Source organism: Colobus angolensis, unplaced genomic scaffold, assembly GCF_000951035.1.
Source record: "Colobus angolensis palliatus isolate OR3802 unplaced genomic scaffold, Cang.pa_1.0 Scaffold77, whole genome shotgun sequence".
Taxonomy (NCBI): Eukaryota; Metazoa; Chordata; class Mammalia; order Primates; family Cercopithecidae; genus Colobus; species Colobus angolensis.
The window spans coordinates 4,017,322-4,034,583 of NW_012121487.1; the positions used below are offsets into that span (position 1 = coordinate 4,017,322).

A 17,262-nucleotide genomic window follows, 5' to 3' on the forward strand; every position below is an offset into this window, starting at 1 on the left:
TTTTTTAAAGCCACTTTTTAGCCCTACCAAAGGTGGCATTTTATTTGGTGGTTGGAATTTCCTGGTCACTGAGAAATAACTAACAATTAGAAAACGGATAGACTTCATTTGGGAGGGCTTCCTGGAGGTGGTAGCCTCAAGTTCTGATGAACAGAAGACAGAGACAGATTGAGGGAGAAATAAGAGTGATAACTTGGTTAAAATGAGCATGGCAGCAACAGCCAAGGGGCAGAAGGAGAAAGGTGTGAAGGCCTTGGTCAGAAATGGATCCAGTTAGCCCTGGAAGATGTTGGTGGGGCCGGGGCAAAGCTGGATGTGCAGTGTCACATTGACCAGGACAGTAGAGCTGGAGAAGCTGAGGTCTGCAAGGATCAGACTTACAACCCTCACAGAGATGATGTGGTTGTCGTAATGAGGGTGTTTTAGTGCCTCTGCAACACCGCTGTCCCCTTCGGAGGGGCCCAGCCACATCTGCACTCTAGCTGGGGTGCTGAGCTCGCTGTCCAAGAAGCCCCAATGTACGGAGGAGTGGTTAAAGTTCAGTGGGGCCTGGGGGAAGTGGCAAGGATGCTGGAAAATTCTGGGCTGCGTGCTCCCGTCTGCCCCTTTTTACCCCTTTCCCTCTAGGTTCAGCTTTCTTTTTCTTTTTTCTTTTTTTGAGGTGGAATCTCTCTGTGTCGCCCAGGCTGGAGTGCAGTGGTGCAGTCTTGGCTTACTGCAACCTCTGCCTTCCGGGTTCAAGTGATTCTCCTGAGTAGCTGGGATCACAGGCGCATGCCACCATGCTCGGCTAATTTTTGTATTTTTAGTAGAGACTGGGTTTCACCATGTTGGCCAGACTGGTTTCGAATTCCCGACCTCAGGTGATCCACCTGCCTTGGCCTCCCAAAGTGTTGGGATTATAGGCGTGAGCCACCGCGCCCAGCGCACCCGGCCTAAGTTTAGCTTTCTTTCAGGTGAGGACTCAGTGATGACCAGCCCCACCCCTCCCTGAGTGGGTTCATGGGATGTGATGTTAGCTCTTCAGTCTCCCTGAGAAGCCCCTGAGCCAGTCACAGATCACCTTACTGAGACTGTGCTGCATTAGTTGAGGGAGCAGATAGGATGAAAGGGGCAGCTCAGGGGAGGCTGGAGCAGGAAAGAGCCATCAGGGTAAGGCATGGAACTGAAGGGGCAGGGGCTGGAGGACAAAGCTGGACCCTGTAATGGGAGCAGTGCTCTCTGCTCACAGCAAGGCCTTCCATGTGCTGTGACAGGGTGAGAGGTTGCCCTTTCACAGATAAAACAGTGGGCTCAGCCAGAGAGGCTCTACCTGGAGGAGGCAGGAGGAGGGATGGAATGACCATGGGAAGACTGTCGGTGAGAAATGCCCTCCCCCTCTTGGCATGTGGAGTCTCACTCAGCATAATTGCCCCAGTTCGCTTTTCCTGTACAAGTTACTCAACTTCTCCCTCCTGAGGTCTCACCGCAGCCCCAGGCCTCAGCTTGGAGTAAAGTCAGCGGGATCGTGCAGGGGTGCCCCTCGTGAATGGGAGGGAGGTTCCACAACCTTGGTCTTGAGGGCTGGGCCTGCAGCTGTGGCCCTCAGCAGGACTGGGAGCTTATCCTTTAGCGTAGGAGGGGCCCCGTGGTATTAAGAGGAACCCTGGGTTGGGACGACAAGATCTGGGCCCTGGGCCTTACTGCCTTTGGCTCCCTGTCACCTCCCCTCTCTAGACCTCAGTTTCCTCTTTAGTTGAGCCAAAAACTCTGTCATTAAGGGTCTCTGAAGTCCCTTCTAGACCCAGCAGTACTGCTTTTCAAAACCCTTCACTTGTATGGTCTCATCTGTGTGCAATGAGACCCTGTGTGCAAATGAGGCATTATCTCCATGCATAAAGAATAGAGGGAGCAGTGGCACAGCAAAAGGGTTCCCCTGCTGAAGATTGCACAACTAATTAGCACAGCACCACAACAGACCCAGGGCTCTTGATGCCATACGTTCATCTGAGCTCCACCACCCCTTTGGTGTGTCCACCACATGCTCTGTGGAGTCACAGAAGGAAGAAGAGGGTCCCTAGGTCCTGCTCTGCCCCTGGCTTTGCTCCTGCCCCTGTTCTGCCCCAGGCTTTCTCCTCTAGAAACACCAAGTGGGTCACTAGGCATTTCTGGCCCCCTCCCCACACCTGCCCGTTCTGTTACACCCCAAAGTCTGGGGAAATCTATTTTCTGACTTTCTGATTTCTGTCTCTTGCTGTACAATAAATATGCCACTCTTTCTGCCTCCTCCCCTGCCCCAAGGAATCAGCCATGAGGTAACTGACTCCCTGCGTCTAATCTGAGACCTTTCTGGCACTTTCAGCCTCCTCTCTGATTTCAGCAAAGTCCTCTGCTCCTCCCTCCCTGCCCCTCTGCCTCTCTCCCCACCTCTCCTCTTCCTCAGGAGGGCATTTAGATCTGAGGTCTAAACAAAGGGAAGTGGAACCCCAACTCTGTTGACTCAGCAACCATATTTCTCCTTAAGCTGATTAGCACTGGAGTGGAAAGGAGGGGAATTGGCCAGTCACTGGAGCTGGCACCTGGGCCAGGCTGGGGGTGGTGTGGTGGTGGCAGTGCCCAGGCCTAGGGACTGTGGCTTAAGGAAATGGTCTGGAAGGTTCCTGTGCCTCAGGTAGGTACAGGGGCCCTGACAGGTGCTGATTGCCTGGACTAGACTCTTATAGGAATGAGTGTGAAAAGAACAGGCTGCACAGATGGGACCACAGGAGTCCCCAGGCCTGGGCAGCTCTGGAGGGGCCGTCTCTGCTCTGAGCCCTGAGGATGATCCAGGGGCAGACACCGCCCTGCCTTAGAAAGCCCCCTGTCTGGCTGGGCATGGTGGCTCATGCCTTTAATCCCAGCATTTCGGGAGGCTGTGACAGGAATATAGCTTGAGGCCAGGGGTTTGAGACCAGCTCTGGCAATATAGTGAGACCCTCTCTCTATAATTTTTATTTATTTATTTATTTTTATTTTTCCCCTAAGACAGAGTCTTTCTCTGTCACCCAGGCTGGAGTACAGTGGTGCAATCTTGGCTCACTGCAACCTCTGCCTCCCGGGTTCAAGCAATTCTCCTGCCTCAGCCTCTTGAGTAGCTGGGATGACAGGCATGTGTTATCACGCCTGACTGACTTTTGTATTTTTAGTAGAGATGGATGGGGTTTCACCAAATTGGCCAGGCTGGTCTCAAACTCCTGACCTCAGGTGATCTGCCCACCTCGGCCTCCCAAAGCGCTGGGATTACAGGCGTGAGCCACCACGCCCAGCCGGGCTTGGTGGTGGGCACCTGTAGTCCCAGCAACTTGGGAGGCTAAGGCAGGAGGATCCCTTGAGCCCATGAGTTCAAGGCTGCAGTGAGCTATGATCATGCCACTATACTCCAGCCTGGGTGACAGAGCGAGACCCTGTCTTTAAAAAAAAAAAAAAAAAAAAAAAGGAAGTCCCCAGTCTGAGACAAAAGTAAGGCCCAGGGCATACGCCAGAGCCCCAGAGCTTTGCATGGGAACAGGAGGCTGGCTCTGAAGTGGTTCTGGGCAGAGAAGGGGGAAGCAAGAGGGATACGGGAGAGAATGGGGTCCTGATTGAGGCAAAGGGCCTAAGCCCAAGAGGCTAGGAAGATGAGAGGCCTGGAGCCGGTTCCAAGGGGATTCCTGTCCTCTTAAGGGGCTCACACACACATCTTCCTCCTCTCCAGTCCTGTACTTTGCAGGGGGGTTGCAGAGGAGGCGAAGGGGCTGTCCCTCAACTGCTCAGCTCTCTGCCCCTCTTTCTTTATGCCTCAAGTGGTGCAGTCACCCCTATGTCCCTGGCTGCCTACTCAACCCATCCCAACTAGAGAAGGAATACTTTGCAGAGGTCTTGTGTCCCTGGCCTTGGTGTCAGTCAATCCTCAAGCCCTTCCACCCTCACTGCAGTGGCAGTTCAACCCCTTGCCTTCCACAGTATGAGAGAGAGAAAGTCAGAGACAGAGACAGAAGGAGCCTGGAGGACTTGAATCCCTGTAGGGGAAGGCAGTTGGTGATGATTTATTAGCCAGACAAGAATCAACAAACAAGTTCTAACATCTGTTCTCACCAAACCATTCCTCAGACAACAGCAGCATTGGACCAGGGCCCAGACTCAAAGGCTCAGAGGGCCAAGGAAATTAGACTCCAGGAGGAGAAATCAGGACAGTGGGAGCCAGCAGGGCCCTCCTCGCACACTTCTTTGCTGTCTTAGATCATCAAGGACTGAGCCATTGGATTCTTGGGATCTTTTAGGAGGGAGCAGCCTCCACATTTGCTTCTCTGACCTCCAGGCTTCTTTGTTGGGGGTCAGGCCGGACCTGTCAGGGGGACAGAGTTAAGTCAGGATCCATAGAAGGGGACCCAGCAAGCACCCAGGCCTCCATGCAGTAGAACTCTGGAAAGTGGCCAGACTTCCTGTTTGAGGAAATCTCTGATGTTTCCTATGGACTGGAGTTTGTGGATGTGTGGTAAGGAACAGAGTACTAAATGGGGAATCAGGAAGCCTGGGTTCTAGTCCTTGACTTTGGCCAAGTCACTGTCCCTCTCAGGCTGTTTTCTTTTCTGCATAGTGAGGGAGTTGAATTTGATCAGTAAGGACAAATGTAATGCTGCTCATCCTCCCGCCCTTACCCATGGCAGACATCACTAATCAATCATGTGATTTTTTTCTGCTGAGTTCAGATATAACCTTAACATCCTTTCCAATGCAGCACTCTAGGCAGCCACGACCAATGGATTGGAGTTGGCGTGCAAGATGACACCTCTTTGCCATCCTTGCAATTGATGATGGCTCTCTCCTTTCCAGCTTTGATCAACTATGGTTTATTCCATCCACATTTCCTGAGAAGGGTACCAGGTGTGTGTGAAGTTCTCTGGACCTTATACTCCAAGTTATCCTCACCAAGCTCAGACTTACCACCTACTGAGGAGGCCCAAGGGGGAGCCATGCCTGTCCTCTGTCCTGAAGCACCTGTCTAGAAAGATTGTGGGGGAGGGTGTGTCTCCAGGCGGGTGGGGGCTGGTGGTGCAGGGGAGGGCCTTGCCCAATCACAGAGTTCTCAGAATGCAGCTGGGAGCCACCTGTATTCTACAGAGAGAAGGACAGTTCTAGGTCACACCCTCTACCCTCTGCCTCCTAGGTGTACCTGCAGTCTCAAGACATCTGATCTGAACAGACTTTGGCTTCCAGAGAGGGTGTATAAACTCCTGTCATTCATCAATTCAACAAACATCTCCTGAGCACCTGCTCTGTGCCAGGCACTGGGCTGGGTGCTTTGGAAACAGATGGGTAAGTCCCAGCCCTCCCTTCAGGGAGCTCACACTCTAAACTAGGGAAGGGACAGAGAGAAGGAGATGGGAAGAGATAGGTGTCTCATGTGATCAGTGTCATGGCAGGTGTGTGTAAGGCACAGGGGGTGGCCTCTGTGGCCTCTGAGAAGGGAAAGCTGGTCTTGAAGGATGATTAGAAAGTTGCCAGGCAGCGGGAGGATGAGCTTGCAGGAAGTTGCTATAGGCAGAGATACTGGTGAGTGCAAACCCCAGGAGGCTTGAAACCACTTGGTTTAGAGAAATATGAATCATTCTAGGAGAATGGGAGCGGCTGGTGGTAACGCTAAGGAGGTGAGACCCCCCTCACCCAAGTCTAGAGTGCATCACGGGCCAGACAGCTGCTTCAGCAAGACCATTCTGGCTTTTTTGGTGCAGAGTGGATCAGAAGTGGCAAGTATGGTGGTTAGGAAACCAGTTAAGAAGCTCTCGGGAGCCAGGTGAGGTGGCTCGAGCCTGTAATCTCAGCTGAGGCGGGAGGATCACTTGTACCCAGGAGTTCAGGTTTGCAGTGAGCTATGATAGTGCCACTACACTCCAGCCTGGGTGACAAAGCCAGACCCCAATGATGGAGGCTGGAGCTGGGGAAAGGAAAAATATACTTAGGAAGAGATCCAGCATGAATGAGTGGCTTACTGGGGGAGTGAAAAAGGAGCAGTGCTGAGGGAGCCCTGGGACTCTGACTTGGCTAGCTGGGTGGCTAGAGAGTTAGCAATCAGGACAGGAAACATGGGACCGAGCTGTTTGGAGGGCAAGGGTGAGAGTGGTGTTGGCTGTGTTGAGTTTGAAGGGCTGAGGGATGCTGGGGGGAACTGACCAGAAGCTTGGAGAGAAGTTCGGATGGAGATATGGACAGGTGACGTCAGCTCTAGGACAGCAGGCGTTGGCAGGGGTGTGGGTGAGGACAAGCAGGCTCAGGCTGAGCGGGGAGCCTGGGGCACCAGCAGGGAGGGAGGGTGGGGAAGGGTCTGAGGAGAGAGGCTGGGGAAGGGCTTTGGGAGGGCCGCAGAGGCCAAGGGAGAGGGTGGGATGGCTGCTGGGGCTAACCCATGGCATGAGGTACTGACTTGAAGGGTAGGCAAGCAGACTTAGGTCTGAGGAGAAGGAAGAGGGAGACAGGGAGTGCACAGAAGGAGCTGGGAGAGCAGAGTCCCCCTCCTCTGAGTTTACTGAGATGACATAAGGGACCCCAAGTGCTCTTTTTCTCCAGGACAGCAGGGCCGTGAAGGCCAAGGGAGAGAGCCAGAGAGGCACGGGGTGGGGTCAGCCCAGGTGCATCCGAAGAGGGCCTGCAGGACAAGATGGACACAGATCAAAAAAGCCTCGATGGGGGAGGTGAAGGGGCACCCTGCCTGGGGGTCTCTGTTTTCTCTGTGAGGTAGGAGGGCATGGGGGCTTGATAAAGATGAGGACTGAGTGACTCTGGGGAGAAGAGGGGGCAGTCTCTGGGCTGGAGAAGGGAGGCTGGCACCTGGATCATTCTGTCCTTCCCACATCACCTCACACCTCTGCCCCTTACCCTGCCCCAGGCATCCACTCTGAACACCTTCTTCACCTTCCCCCATCTACCTGCAGGGAGACCTTCTCGAACCCACCTTTCCCTGCACACCAGTTTACCTGGCCTCCTGGGACAGGCCTGGACCGGCTCTTCCGTAGGACAGGGTGCCCAAGGGTGGTGGGTGGGCCCTCATCTTCCACCTCCACATAGATGTTGCTGGGGGCTTCCCCGGGGCTGCCCCGGCCCATGGCATAGAAGGCTATGGGTTCATCAGGCTCGTTGTAGATAGGATTGGAGGGCTTAGGGGGTGGGGCCGGGAGGCGTCGTGAAACAGGGCTTGTGTAAACTTCTGGGGGCAGCTGAGGTTTGGCAGGGATGGGAGGCTTGGGCCTGAGTGGCTGGGAGGGCTGGGAGAGAAGGTGAGGCCAGGGAGGAGTGGGGTGAGGGAAGCAGGGTTAAAGCCCCATGGTAACTCCCAGCCTGAGCCTCTGCCCCCGCTAGGCCCCTCCTCCTCCCCGCTGCCTGCACCCCCTCGCAGGCCTGTCCTCCAGCTCCCTCAGCCCCTCCAACCCAATACCTCCTTCTCCCCGGCCGCTTCTTTCTGCATTGGGACTGTGGCTTGCCCCTGTTTGATGACTGGGCTGTACTCGGGGTTTGGGTCCTGGCTTTTGCTTCCAGAGTTTGATTCTTCGGTCCTCAGGGGAAGTCCTGCAGGCTCAGGAGTCTGCTGGGAAAGAATGAGGTCTGAGGGACTTGGTGGAGTATTGGGGAGGGGGAGGTGATCAGGAGGACAAAATAATCCAGTCTAAGTGGAGGATGGTGGAAGGGGGAGGGGCACAGAAATTTGGCCTGGGCTGGGTTCACTGGATGAGGAAGAGGGTATGGTGACAGTGAGGAGATCCAGGGTTGGATGGAGGCAGTGGTAAGCTCTGGTCACAGGCCATATCTACCATTAAAGTTTTTCTTTTTTGAGATAGAGTCTCACTCTGTTGCCCAGGCTGAAGTGTAGTGGTGCAGTCTCAGCTCGCTGCAGCCTTGATCTCCTGGGCTCAAGCTCTCCTCCTGCCTCAGCCTCCCAAGTAGCTGGGACTACAGGCATGCGCCACCACCCCCGCTAACTGTGTTTTCATTTTCTTTTTTTTTTTTTTTTTTTTTTTTTTTTGAGACGGAGTCTGGCTCTGTCGCCCAGGCTGGAGTGCGGTGGCCGGATCTCAGCTCACTGCAAGCTCCGCCTCCCAGGTTTACGCCATTCTCCTGCCTCCGCCTCCCAAGTAGCTGGGACTACAGGTGCCCGCCTCGTTGCCCGGCTAGTTTTTTGTATTCTTTTAGTAGAGACGGGGTTTCACCGTATTAGCCAGGGTGGTCTCGATCTCCTGACCTCGTGATCCGCCCGTCTCGGCCTCCCAAAGTGCTAGGATTACAGGCTTGAGCCACTGCGCCCGGCCTGTGTTTTCATTTTCTGTAGAGATGGGGTCTCAGTATATTGCCCAGGCTTGGTCTTGAACTCCTGGGCTCAAATGATCCTCCCACCTCAGCCTTCCTGAGTTTTAGGATTACAGGTGTGAGCCACCACACTTGGCTGCATTAAACTTAATTTCATCTGGATCACAGGGCAAGGCCAGATTCCATTTGTGCCTGTGGTCGTGAAAATGCAATATCTTTAGCTGAAAATTACACATCTTTAGCTGAAAAATTATTGGCATGGGGACCAATCTCCATGACAGCTGTGCTTGTGTTTAATTCTGTACTGCTGGTTAATTTATGGAGATATAACCTGAAGTTTTTTGTTGTTTTTTTTTTTTTTTTAGACCAAGTCTCATTCTGTCATCCCGGCTGGAGTGCAGTGGCACAATCTCGGCTCACTGTAACCTCCACCTCCTGGGTTCAAGAGATTCTCCTGCCTCAGCCTCCCAAGTAGCTGGGATTACAGGCATGCGCCACCACACCCAGCTAATGTTTGTATTTTTCAGTAGAGATGGGGTTTTGTCACGTTGGCCAGACTGGTCTCGAACTCTTGACCTCAGGTGATCCTCCACCTTGGCCTCCCAAAGTGCTGGGATTACAGATGTGAGCCACTGCGCCTGGCCATAAGCTAAAATTTTTAAGGGCAGAGACCACCTCAGGAGAGAGGAGCCCCATGTGGGATGGTTCCATCTCACAGACAGTGTGCTTTCAGTTCAGTGTTAGCCCTTGGTCCATGAATGCTGTCCCCATGCCTGCTGCCAGTGTAGGCTAAGGTCACAGGGCTTTTCTTGTGCTCCTGCAATCCACCAAGTGCACGTCTCCATTGGGAGGTGTACTGCAGGTGTATTACGGAATCCAAAGAATTCCTTTTCCTGCCCTAACCCCCTCCTCTCTCAGCATCTCCTTCCTGAATAAAAAGTAGCACCTCCACCCTGCTGCCGAAATAGTACCTTAGGAGTCAGCCTTGATGCTTCCACCTCCTCCCTCTCGACATGAAATCAAACACAATTCCTGCTCCTTCCACTGTCTAAATAATGTTCACATCTGAGTACTTTTCTCCATGCACACGGCCAGCACCCTAGTTGAGGCCTCTTGACTCCTCCCCCTGCATCGTCTTGCGCTTCCAACTCACTCTCCAGTCTTCGAGCAGAGCAATCTTACAGAAACTCCCCTAGCAATCCTTGGTTGGTTACCCATTGCCCCAGGATAAGTCAGAATCCTGAGAGCTTGAGTGACAAGACTCTGTGTGACCTCAGACTTCTACAGCTCTGCCTTCAGCCTTCTCAGGTCAGGCTGGCTCCTCCTCACCCCCAGACTTCCCGATGCTCTATGAATCTCAGGTCTCTGCCTGTTTCTCACAAAAGAGGCAGTGACCACAGGCACTGTCCCCACTTGTTGTAACTGACCCAAATCAAGTTCTGTGAAACTCTTCTTGTCTAGGTCACCAATGACCTCCTCTCTCTCAAACCCAGTGTCAGTTGCACCCTCTGCCCTCACCCGCCTTCACTCACTTTCTTCACTTGGCTTCCAGAGCATCACACTCTTCTGGCTTTTCTCCTCTCTTTCTGAGTGCTCTGCTCAATTTTCTTTGTCAGTTCACCCTCATTTCTGCAACCTCTAAATGCTGGAGACTTGGGCTTCATTTCCTTCCCCCCTTACACTGACTTCTGAGTGAGATTTCACCCCTCCTAAAGGTTTTAGGGTCCCTCTGAGTGCTGGTGACTCTCAATATTTGTCTGCAGCCCATCCCTTTGTCCTGGTCCCCAGACTCTGAATTTCAGCTGCCTACTTGACATCTCCATGCTGAACTGCATGTGTAGAAAACAGAACTCCTGACCTTCCCCCCCTGCCCGGACATGTTCCTCCTAGAACTTTCCTCGTCTCAGTCAATGACAAGTCCATCTTTTCACACTCCTCATCCAATCCCGCAAAAACCCAGCAGCTCCACCTTCTAAGGAGACCCAGCCTCCACCCTCCTCATGCCTCCTGGAGGCACCCACCTCTGCTACCCTGACCCAGGCTGCCATGATTTCATGTGAAATATTGCCTCTCCTGAAACTTGCCAGGCCATGTCACCCCTCAGCTTGTAACTCTCCAGTGCCATCTCGTCTCACTCAGAATAAAACTCCAAATGCATACAAGAGTCTACAGGGCCCCCCTCCCTTACCCCTCTGATCTCATCTCCTACTTCTCTATCCTTCAGTCACTCGATCCACCCATGCTAGCTTCCTCTCTGCTCCCTTCATTCCTCAGACACAGCAAGTCTCCTCCTGCCTCAGGGCCTATGCACCTGCTGTGCCCGCTGCTGAGAATGCCTTTCCTCCAGTTGTCTGCATGGCTCTTCTATTTCATACAGGCCTCTATTCAGATGTCCGCTTACCAGAGTGACCTTCCCTGACACCCTGTGTAGAACAGCCTCAACCCTGTCATTCTTCAACAATATTTCACATGAAATGATGGCAGCCTGGGCCAGGGTAGCAGAGGTGGGTGCCTCCAGGAGGCATGAGGAGGCTGGAGGCTGGGTCTGCCTAGAAGGTGGAGCTGCTGGTGGAGCTGTTTGGTTTTCTTGTCAGTGTGTACTTATCATTACTAGACAGACTCTGTCTTCTTTGCTTGTTTTCTGTATTACTCACTTGTCTGCCTCCTCCTTCTAGAATGGAAGCTCTTGAAGGCGGAGATATTCCAGTCCTTTAAGTTCACTGCTGTTTTTCCAGTGCCCAGAAGGTTGCGTGGCACCCAGTGGTCCCTCAGCACTGCCTGAACTTGTGCACCGCTGCCTGCTAGACTAAATGGTACCCTGTATTTCCTTCTGAATCACATTCTCCACACTGGATTTCTATTACTTGTCCATTTTTACTGCTGGAAAGTAGGCTTTGTGAGTTTGAGACCCATCTGTCTGTCTTCTTCATGGGTCTATTTTCAGGGCCTGCCAGCAGTTGGTAGGCCCTAATTACTCCGTAAATATCTCTTTTATTAAAAACAAAAGACTAGGCTGGGTGCAGTGGCTCATGCCTGTAATCCCAGCTACTCAGGGGTCCCATTCAGGAGACCCCTGCATCCTCTCCTGGCCTCATCCTGGAAGACCAGTCTGCAGGGGCTGCTACTGCAGCAACAGGGATGGGAAAGTAGTTGGACTTCCAGATTTCAGAAGTCAAAGCTCAAAATACCAGATGGAAAATACCAGCATTCGAAGCCTTAGGGACAGAAGGATAATGGGGCCTAGAGAGGGGAAGCTGACTCAGGAGGCTGAGGCAGGAGAATCACTTGAACCGGGGAGGTGGAGTTTGCAGGGAGAAAAGATCGCGCCACTGCACTCCAGCCTGCGCGACAGATCGAGACTCTGTCTAAAACAAAACAAAACAAAAAACAAAACCCCAAATGACTCTGTGTGCCCCTGGTCTCTCCTTGCCCCTCTATCTTCGTATGGCTGGGCTGGTCTCTTAAGGAGGACCCCCCAGCACTCATATTTCTCGAAGGGCCTGCCACCCTCTCACGAAGATGAAGATGCCTGGGTAAGGGGTAAGGGAGGCATGCCCGGGTGGTGTTTTGGGATGAGAAGTGCCTGGTGCCACGTCCTGCGCCTGGGCTCTGAGTCGGGGGGCGGGGAGGGGGCGCTGGCCTGAGACCCTGGGCTCTCTGGTCAGGGCCCGGGGCGCGTACCTGGCGTGCGAGCGGCTCGGTGAGCGTCTCCCCGTAGGGGCTGAGCGGGTGCGCCGTGTAGTGCCGCAGCAGGTCCTGCAGCCGTTTGTGGGCGCTGTCCTCGCCCAGCACCACGTGGCGCCCGTCCCCGAGCTGGGCCAGCAGGAAGTGGCGGCAGCAAGTCCGGCTCCTGGAGGGCGCCGTTAGGGATCAGACTATCTCCTACTCCTCGGCCAGGGCCACCAGCGCGAGGCGTGACCCCCACTTTCAGCAGCCCGGGGACTGAGCTAAAAGCTCGGCTCCTCCTGGGATCAGACCCAAGCCCCGCCCCTGCCGAGCCCCGCCTTCTGTCGCCTGGCGCGGGGCCTCGCCCCTCACCTGTAAGTCAGCACGAAGGTCACCGCGCTCTCGCTGAACCGCACCAAGTAGCATCCCTGAGGCTTGGGCTCCAGCAGCCTCTCTGCCTCCCTGTGGGTGACGGAGAGAGGGGGCCGAAACCTGCTCTGACACTTCCAGCCTCGCCTCTGTCTCCCCAGCTCTCAGGAGGAACCCTTACCCCCAAGCAAGCATGCTGGAACGGCTAGAGAAAGGCTAGGGTTGAGATGGGGAGAGAGAGCATGTGGGAGCTGTTCTCCCGCTGCAGAGACTAGGCGTGGACAGGGGCCAGGGGTCCCATTCAGGAGACCCCAGCTTCCTCCCCTGGCCTCATCCTGGAAGCGCAGCCTGCAGGGGCTGCTACTGCAGCAACAGAGATGGGAAAGTAGTTGGACTTCCAGATTTCAGAAGTCAAAACTGAACTGAGGAGGTGAACAAACAGATAGGGAGAAATGAGGCTGAGAAATGGAGGAGGGAGGATCTGCAAGGGTGGAAGAAAAGAGGGCTGGGAGATAAAGATGGAGTAAGCCTGGAGGGAGAGAGAGGTGGAAAATACCAGCATTCGAGGCCTTAGGAACAGGAGGATAATGGGGCCTAGAGAGGGGAAGCTGAGGCACAGAGAGGCCTGGACTGGAGCCTCTCCAATGATCCCCCCTGGAGAGATGCCTCAGTGAAAGGCCTGGAAAACTCTGGGAGTGGGAGCCTGGAGTGGGCACCTCCATCTGCTCCAGACTGGTAGAAGTGGGAGCCTTCATCTATTCCTGGCAGGTGGCAGGATCCAGACCCAGGACTTACCCTGCCCCTGTCTGGGCCAATTTCCTCCTCCATGACTCACCTCCGGGTGATGAAGCCATGGAACCAGGCAGGGGCTGCCCCATGCTGCAGGAGCCAGTGGGCCTGGGTCTTCTGGAACCAAGCCCGGGTCTCGGCCTGCAGGGACAGGCTTCCTTCTCCAGGCACCTCCTCTGCCCTCTCAGCATTCCCTGGGACGGAGGCAGCCTCCAGGGCCTGGGGAGATGCCTGGATCAGGGAAGAGTTCAAGGAGGGGGAAGCAGCATGATGGGTGGTCCTTCCCCTGACTTTGATCCACCTGCCACCTTCTTTTCCTCATACCCAGCCTCTCCTGTCTATTTTAGGGTACGATTGCCCAGAAAGTCCTTCCTAAAGTCTAATCTAAGTCCCTTCCTCAGCTCCAGCTGTTCTGGCTTCCAGAGACTCTCCTTCCTCTGCCCTCTGGGTCCTGAGGGCTTTTAATCCAGCAGCAGTGAGCTGTCACACTGTGCTCTAGGAGGACAGGAAAGGCAGCACAGCCTTCCGGATGGACAGAGTCATTCCCTGGCCTGCAGGATGAAGGAACATGATGCCAGAAGTCACGCTAAAGGCCAGAATGAGGGAGGGCTTACTCCACAATATGAGGGACTGAGCTAGTTCACAGAGAAAATTCTTGAGTGGGCGGGAGGGAAGGGCTGAGACGTGGAATGCACCAGGTGAATGAAGGTCACTGACACAGAGGGCAGATGCCTGCTTCTGGGACTCAATGCGCTGCATCCTGGTCACCTGTGGACTCTGCCTGAGCTTCTGGAGGGCCTAGGAGCAGCACGGGAGTGAGTGGGCAACTCAGTGCGTGAAGGAGGTACTCCCCATTTTCGTTCTTTCCCTCTGTGCCCCAGCCCGTTGGCAGACCCGGATCATTCCTGCCTTCTCTTGGGCTGGCCTTTGTCCACCTGCAAGTCCTTCCCCATGGGAGGGTGGGAGAGATGAGGGAGCTGCACCCCGCTGCCGCCCCAGGTTTCTACTCACCGCAGTGTAGCCCAGGTTCCGGCAGCTCCTGTGGGTCGTGTCCGTGGTCTGGAAGGTGCTGAAGGTTGGGATGGGGGCTTCATCACTCCCTGTGAGCACAAAGAGGGCTGCCGGGGTTTCTCAGAGGGGGACTGTGTCTATCTCTGCCTCCTACCCCTCCTCCCAGGTTCAAGGGATCTGTGGGGCTGGGACAGTCTTAATGACAGGAAAAACTCAGAAGGGCAGCAGGGGAGTTTCTCAGGCATGAGGATAAGTAGCCAAGGTGGCAGGAGGGGGGCTCATGCTGCCAGAGGAGATTGTCAGGGACACCAGGTGCCTAGAAGGAGAAGATGGGAGCCAGGCTGGCCTTCGGATGGCCAGGGAGGCAGATCACTTCAGGGCAGGCCCTTCTTCTGGTCCAGGATCTTCTGCCTCCTCCTCCCTTCATCCTCCTGCTCCCTCCTCTCTCCTGTCTGAGAAGTGCTCAAAAAACCCTGTCACCTTTATCCTCAGGGATGAGTGGGCACGGAGCCCCAGGCAGGGTTGTGGTCACCCTGCCTCTCAGCCTTGCCAGCTCTGGCTTAGAGTGGGGCCCCTCATCCCTGAAGTGGGAGCTCAAGCCCAGGAGGGAGGGCAGGGGGATGGGGGTCTTGGTGCCCCCTCCCACCCATATCCTCCAACTTCACACTTACCTTGGGGACATATCTGGGCCAGGGGGAACTCCATGGGGGCAGCCTGACAAGGGATCCCAGAGCAGGGTGTGTGTATGTGCTCTGGAAAGGTGTGCACACTCAGCAACTCATCATCTCTCCTTTCACCCTGGCCCCAGGGGCAGGAAATGTCGCCTTACCCACAGCCTTAGTTCTGGCAGAGGACCCACGTCATGGAAAGCCTTAAGACGATTGTCCCACCCCCGGAAGCCACGCAGCTGTAGATAGCGGTGGTATAGCGGTGGGGGGTATCTGTGTCACTCTGTGTTTAGGTGTTAGGAAGTCCTTACTGCTACCTGACCTTCATCCCTCCAGATTCTTTCTCTGCTCCCTCACCCCAAACTAGAACTTCCCTTTCTCTCTCTCTCATCTCTCTTGGCTTCTATTTCTTTATCTCTGGAAAATCTCCCACTCTGCCTCTGGGCCTGTTCTAAGCAGTGGGAATGGGGATGTCAGCCTCAAGGATAAGCCACACAAGGTGCTTATGGGTCTTGCTTTGAGGAGACATGAGGAAGGGAGGGGGCAGGGCTGCAACAGGAAGGATGTGGGTTAGACTTCTGGAAGGACTTTTTGAGGACATATGAAATCTATGAGTCTGGGCATGGTGTCTCATGCCTGTAAATCCCAGTACTTTGGGAGGCTCAGGCAAGAGGATCGCTTAAGCCCAGGAGTTCATGATCAGCCCTGGGCAACACAGTGAGACCCCATCTCTATTTTTAAAAATTAATAATAAAAAAAGAAATTTATGAGACAAGGGGTTAGAGAGGAGGGGGACTGGATTCCATCATTCAGCCGATAATGGAACTGAGTTAGAGCAAAACCAGGCAATCCTGGAGGAAGGAAGGAGAATTCCTCCAGCTAAGCTGGTCATCATTAGTATCAACACTATCAGCAGTTGCTGTTAATAACATCACTGTTGATGTCTTTTATTTTTTTAGACAGAGTCTAGCAGGACTACAGTGACATAATCTCAGCTCACTGCAACTTCCGCCTCCCAGGTTCAAGGGATTCTTGTGCCTCAGTCTCCCGAGTGGCTGGGATTACAGGCTTGCACCACCACGCCTGGCTAATTTTTATATTTTTAGTAGAGACAGTGTTTCACCATGTTGGCCAGGCTGGTCTTGAACTCCTGACCTCAAGTGATCCACCGACCTTGACCTCCACAGGCGTGAGCCACTGCATTGGCCGGTGCTGATGTCTTAAACTTTCAATGTGCTTAGACTTCCCACCATACCAAAGGACCAATTCCATTTCTCTCTGAATTGATCTTCACAAACTAAGAAGGGGACAGGAACATTATCCCCATTTACCAGAAGCTCAGAGGAGTGCCTTGGCCAGGGTCTTTCAGTGGCTAAGAAGTTGGTATGAATGCTGGGACTAGAAGCTAGACTCCCTTTCACTAATTTCACTGTGATTTAGGCCAAAGGTTCATGACTATGTGCTGTGCACTGTTCTTGGTACTGAGAACTCAGAGAGGAAAAAAAATGTTGGCTCAAGACGTCAGGTGGGGGAGATGTACTTGCCAAGACTTACTGTTTTTCAAAATATTATGTACTATTTTCTTACTTTTAAAAAAGTGTTCTAAATTTTTAATAGTTTTTGGGGTTCAGTTGGGTTTTGGTTACATGGATAAGTTATCTGGTGATGATTTCTGAGATTCTAATGCACCTGTCACCCAAGCAGTGTACACTGTCCCCAATATGTAGTCTTTTATTCTTCACCTAACCTTCCCCCCGAGTCCCCAAATTCCCTTATATCACTCTCATGCCTTCGTGTCCTCATAGCTTAGCTCCCACTTATAAGTGAGAACATATGATATTTGGTTTTCCATTCCTGAGTTGCTCCACTTAGAATAATGGCCTCCAGCTCCAACCAAGTTGCTGCAAAATACATTATTTCGTTCCTTTTAATGGCTGAGTAGTATTCCATGATGCAGATATACCACATTTTCTTTATCCATTCATTGGTTGATGGGCACTTAGGTTGGTTTCATATCTTTGCAATTGCAAATTGTGCTGCTATAAACGTGTGTGTGCATGTGTCTTTTTTATAGAAGGACTTCTTTTCCTTTGAATAGACACCCAGTGGTGGGATTGCTAGAAATAATGGTATTTCTACTTTTGTTTTTTAAGGAATATCCATACTATTTTTCATAGTGGTTGTACTAATTTGCATTCTCACCAGCAATGTAAAACTGTTCCCTTTTCACCACATCCATGCCAACATATTTGTGTGTGTGTGTGTGTGTGTGTGTGTGTGTCTGTGCGTCTGTGTGTCTGTGTCTGAGATGAAGTCTCACTCTGTCACCCAGGCTGAAGTGCAGTAGTGCGATCTCAGCTCACTGCAACCTCTGCCTCCCAGGTTCAAGTGATTCTCCTGCCCCAGCCTCCTGAGTAGCTGGGACTACAGGTAAATGCCACCATGCCTGGCTAATTTTTGTATTTTT

General features: G+C 53.2%; 2 protein-coding genes across 4 annotated transcripts in view; one reads left to right on the forward strand and one right to left on the reverse strand.

Moving 5' to 3' along the window:
- Positions 1 to 4,013: 4,013 nt before the first annotated feature.
- Positions 4,014 to 14,972, reverse strand: SH2D2A (SH2 domain containing 2A). 3 transcript variants are annotated; one of them, XM_011928462.1, is made up of 9 exons: positions 14,799 to 14,972; positions 14,128 to 14,185; positions 13,163 to 13,347; positions 12,331 to 12,420; positions 11,974 to 12,142; positions 7,427 to 7,573; positions 6,969 to 7,256; positions 4,942 to 5,112; positions 4,014 to 4,342 (listed from the first exon to the last, which is right to left on the reverse strand). In XM_011928462.1, exons 1-8 carry the CDS (start codon positions 14,807 to 14,809, stop codon positions 4,945 to 4,947), a joined length of 1,116 nt encoding a protein of 371 aa, XP_011783852.1. In that variant the 5' UTR covers positions 14,810 to 14,972; the 3' UTR covers positions 4,014 to 4,342; positions 4,942 to 4,944. The 3 variants fall into 3 exon arrangements, with proteins under 3 accessions (XP_011783852.1, XP_011783851.1, XP_011783850.1); XM_011928461.1 differs by having other exon boundaries at positions 14,128 to 14,216; XM_011928460.1 differs by having other exon boundaries at positions 12,331 to 12,450; positions 14,128 to 14,216.
- NTRK1 (neurotrophic tyrosine kinase, receptor, type 1) overlaps positions 13,658 to 17,262 on the forward strand; it is a 66,860-nt gene continuing 63,255 nt past the window's right edge. Inside the window, exon 1 of the mRNA XM_011928458.1 lies at positions 13,658 to 13,960. The gene's annotated coding sequence lies outside the window, so the exon portion shown is untranslated. The remainder of the gene's footprint in view (positions 13,961 to 17,262) is intronic.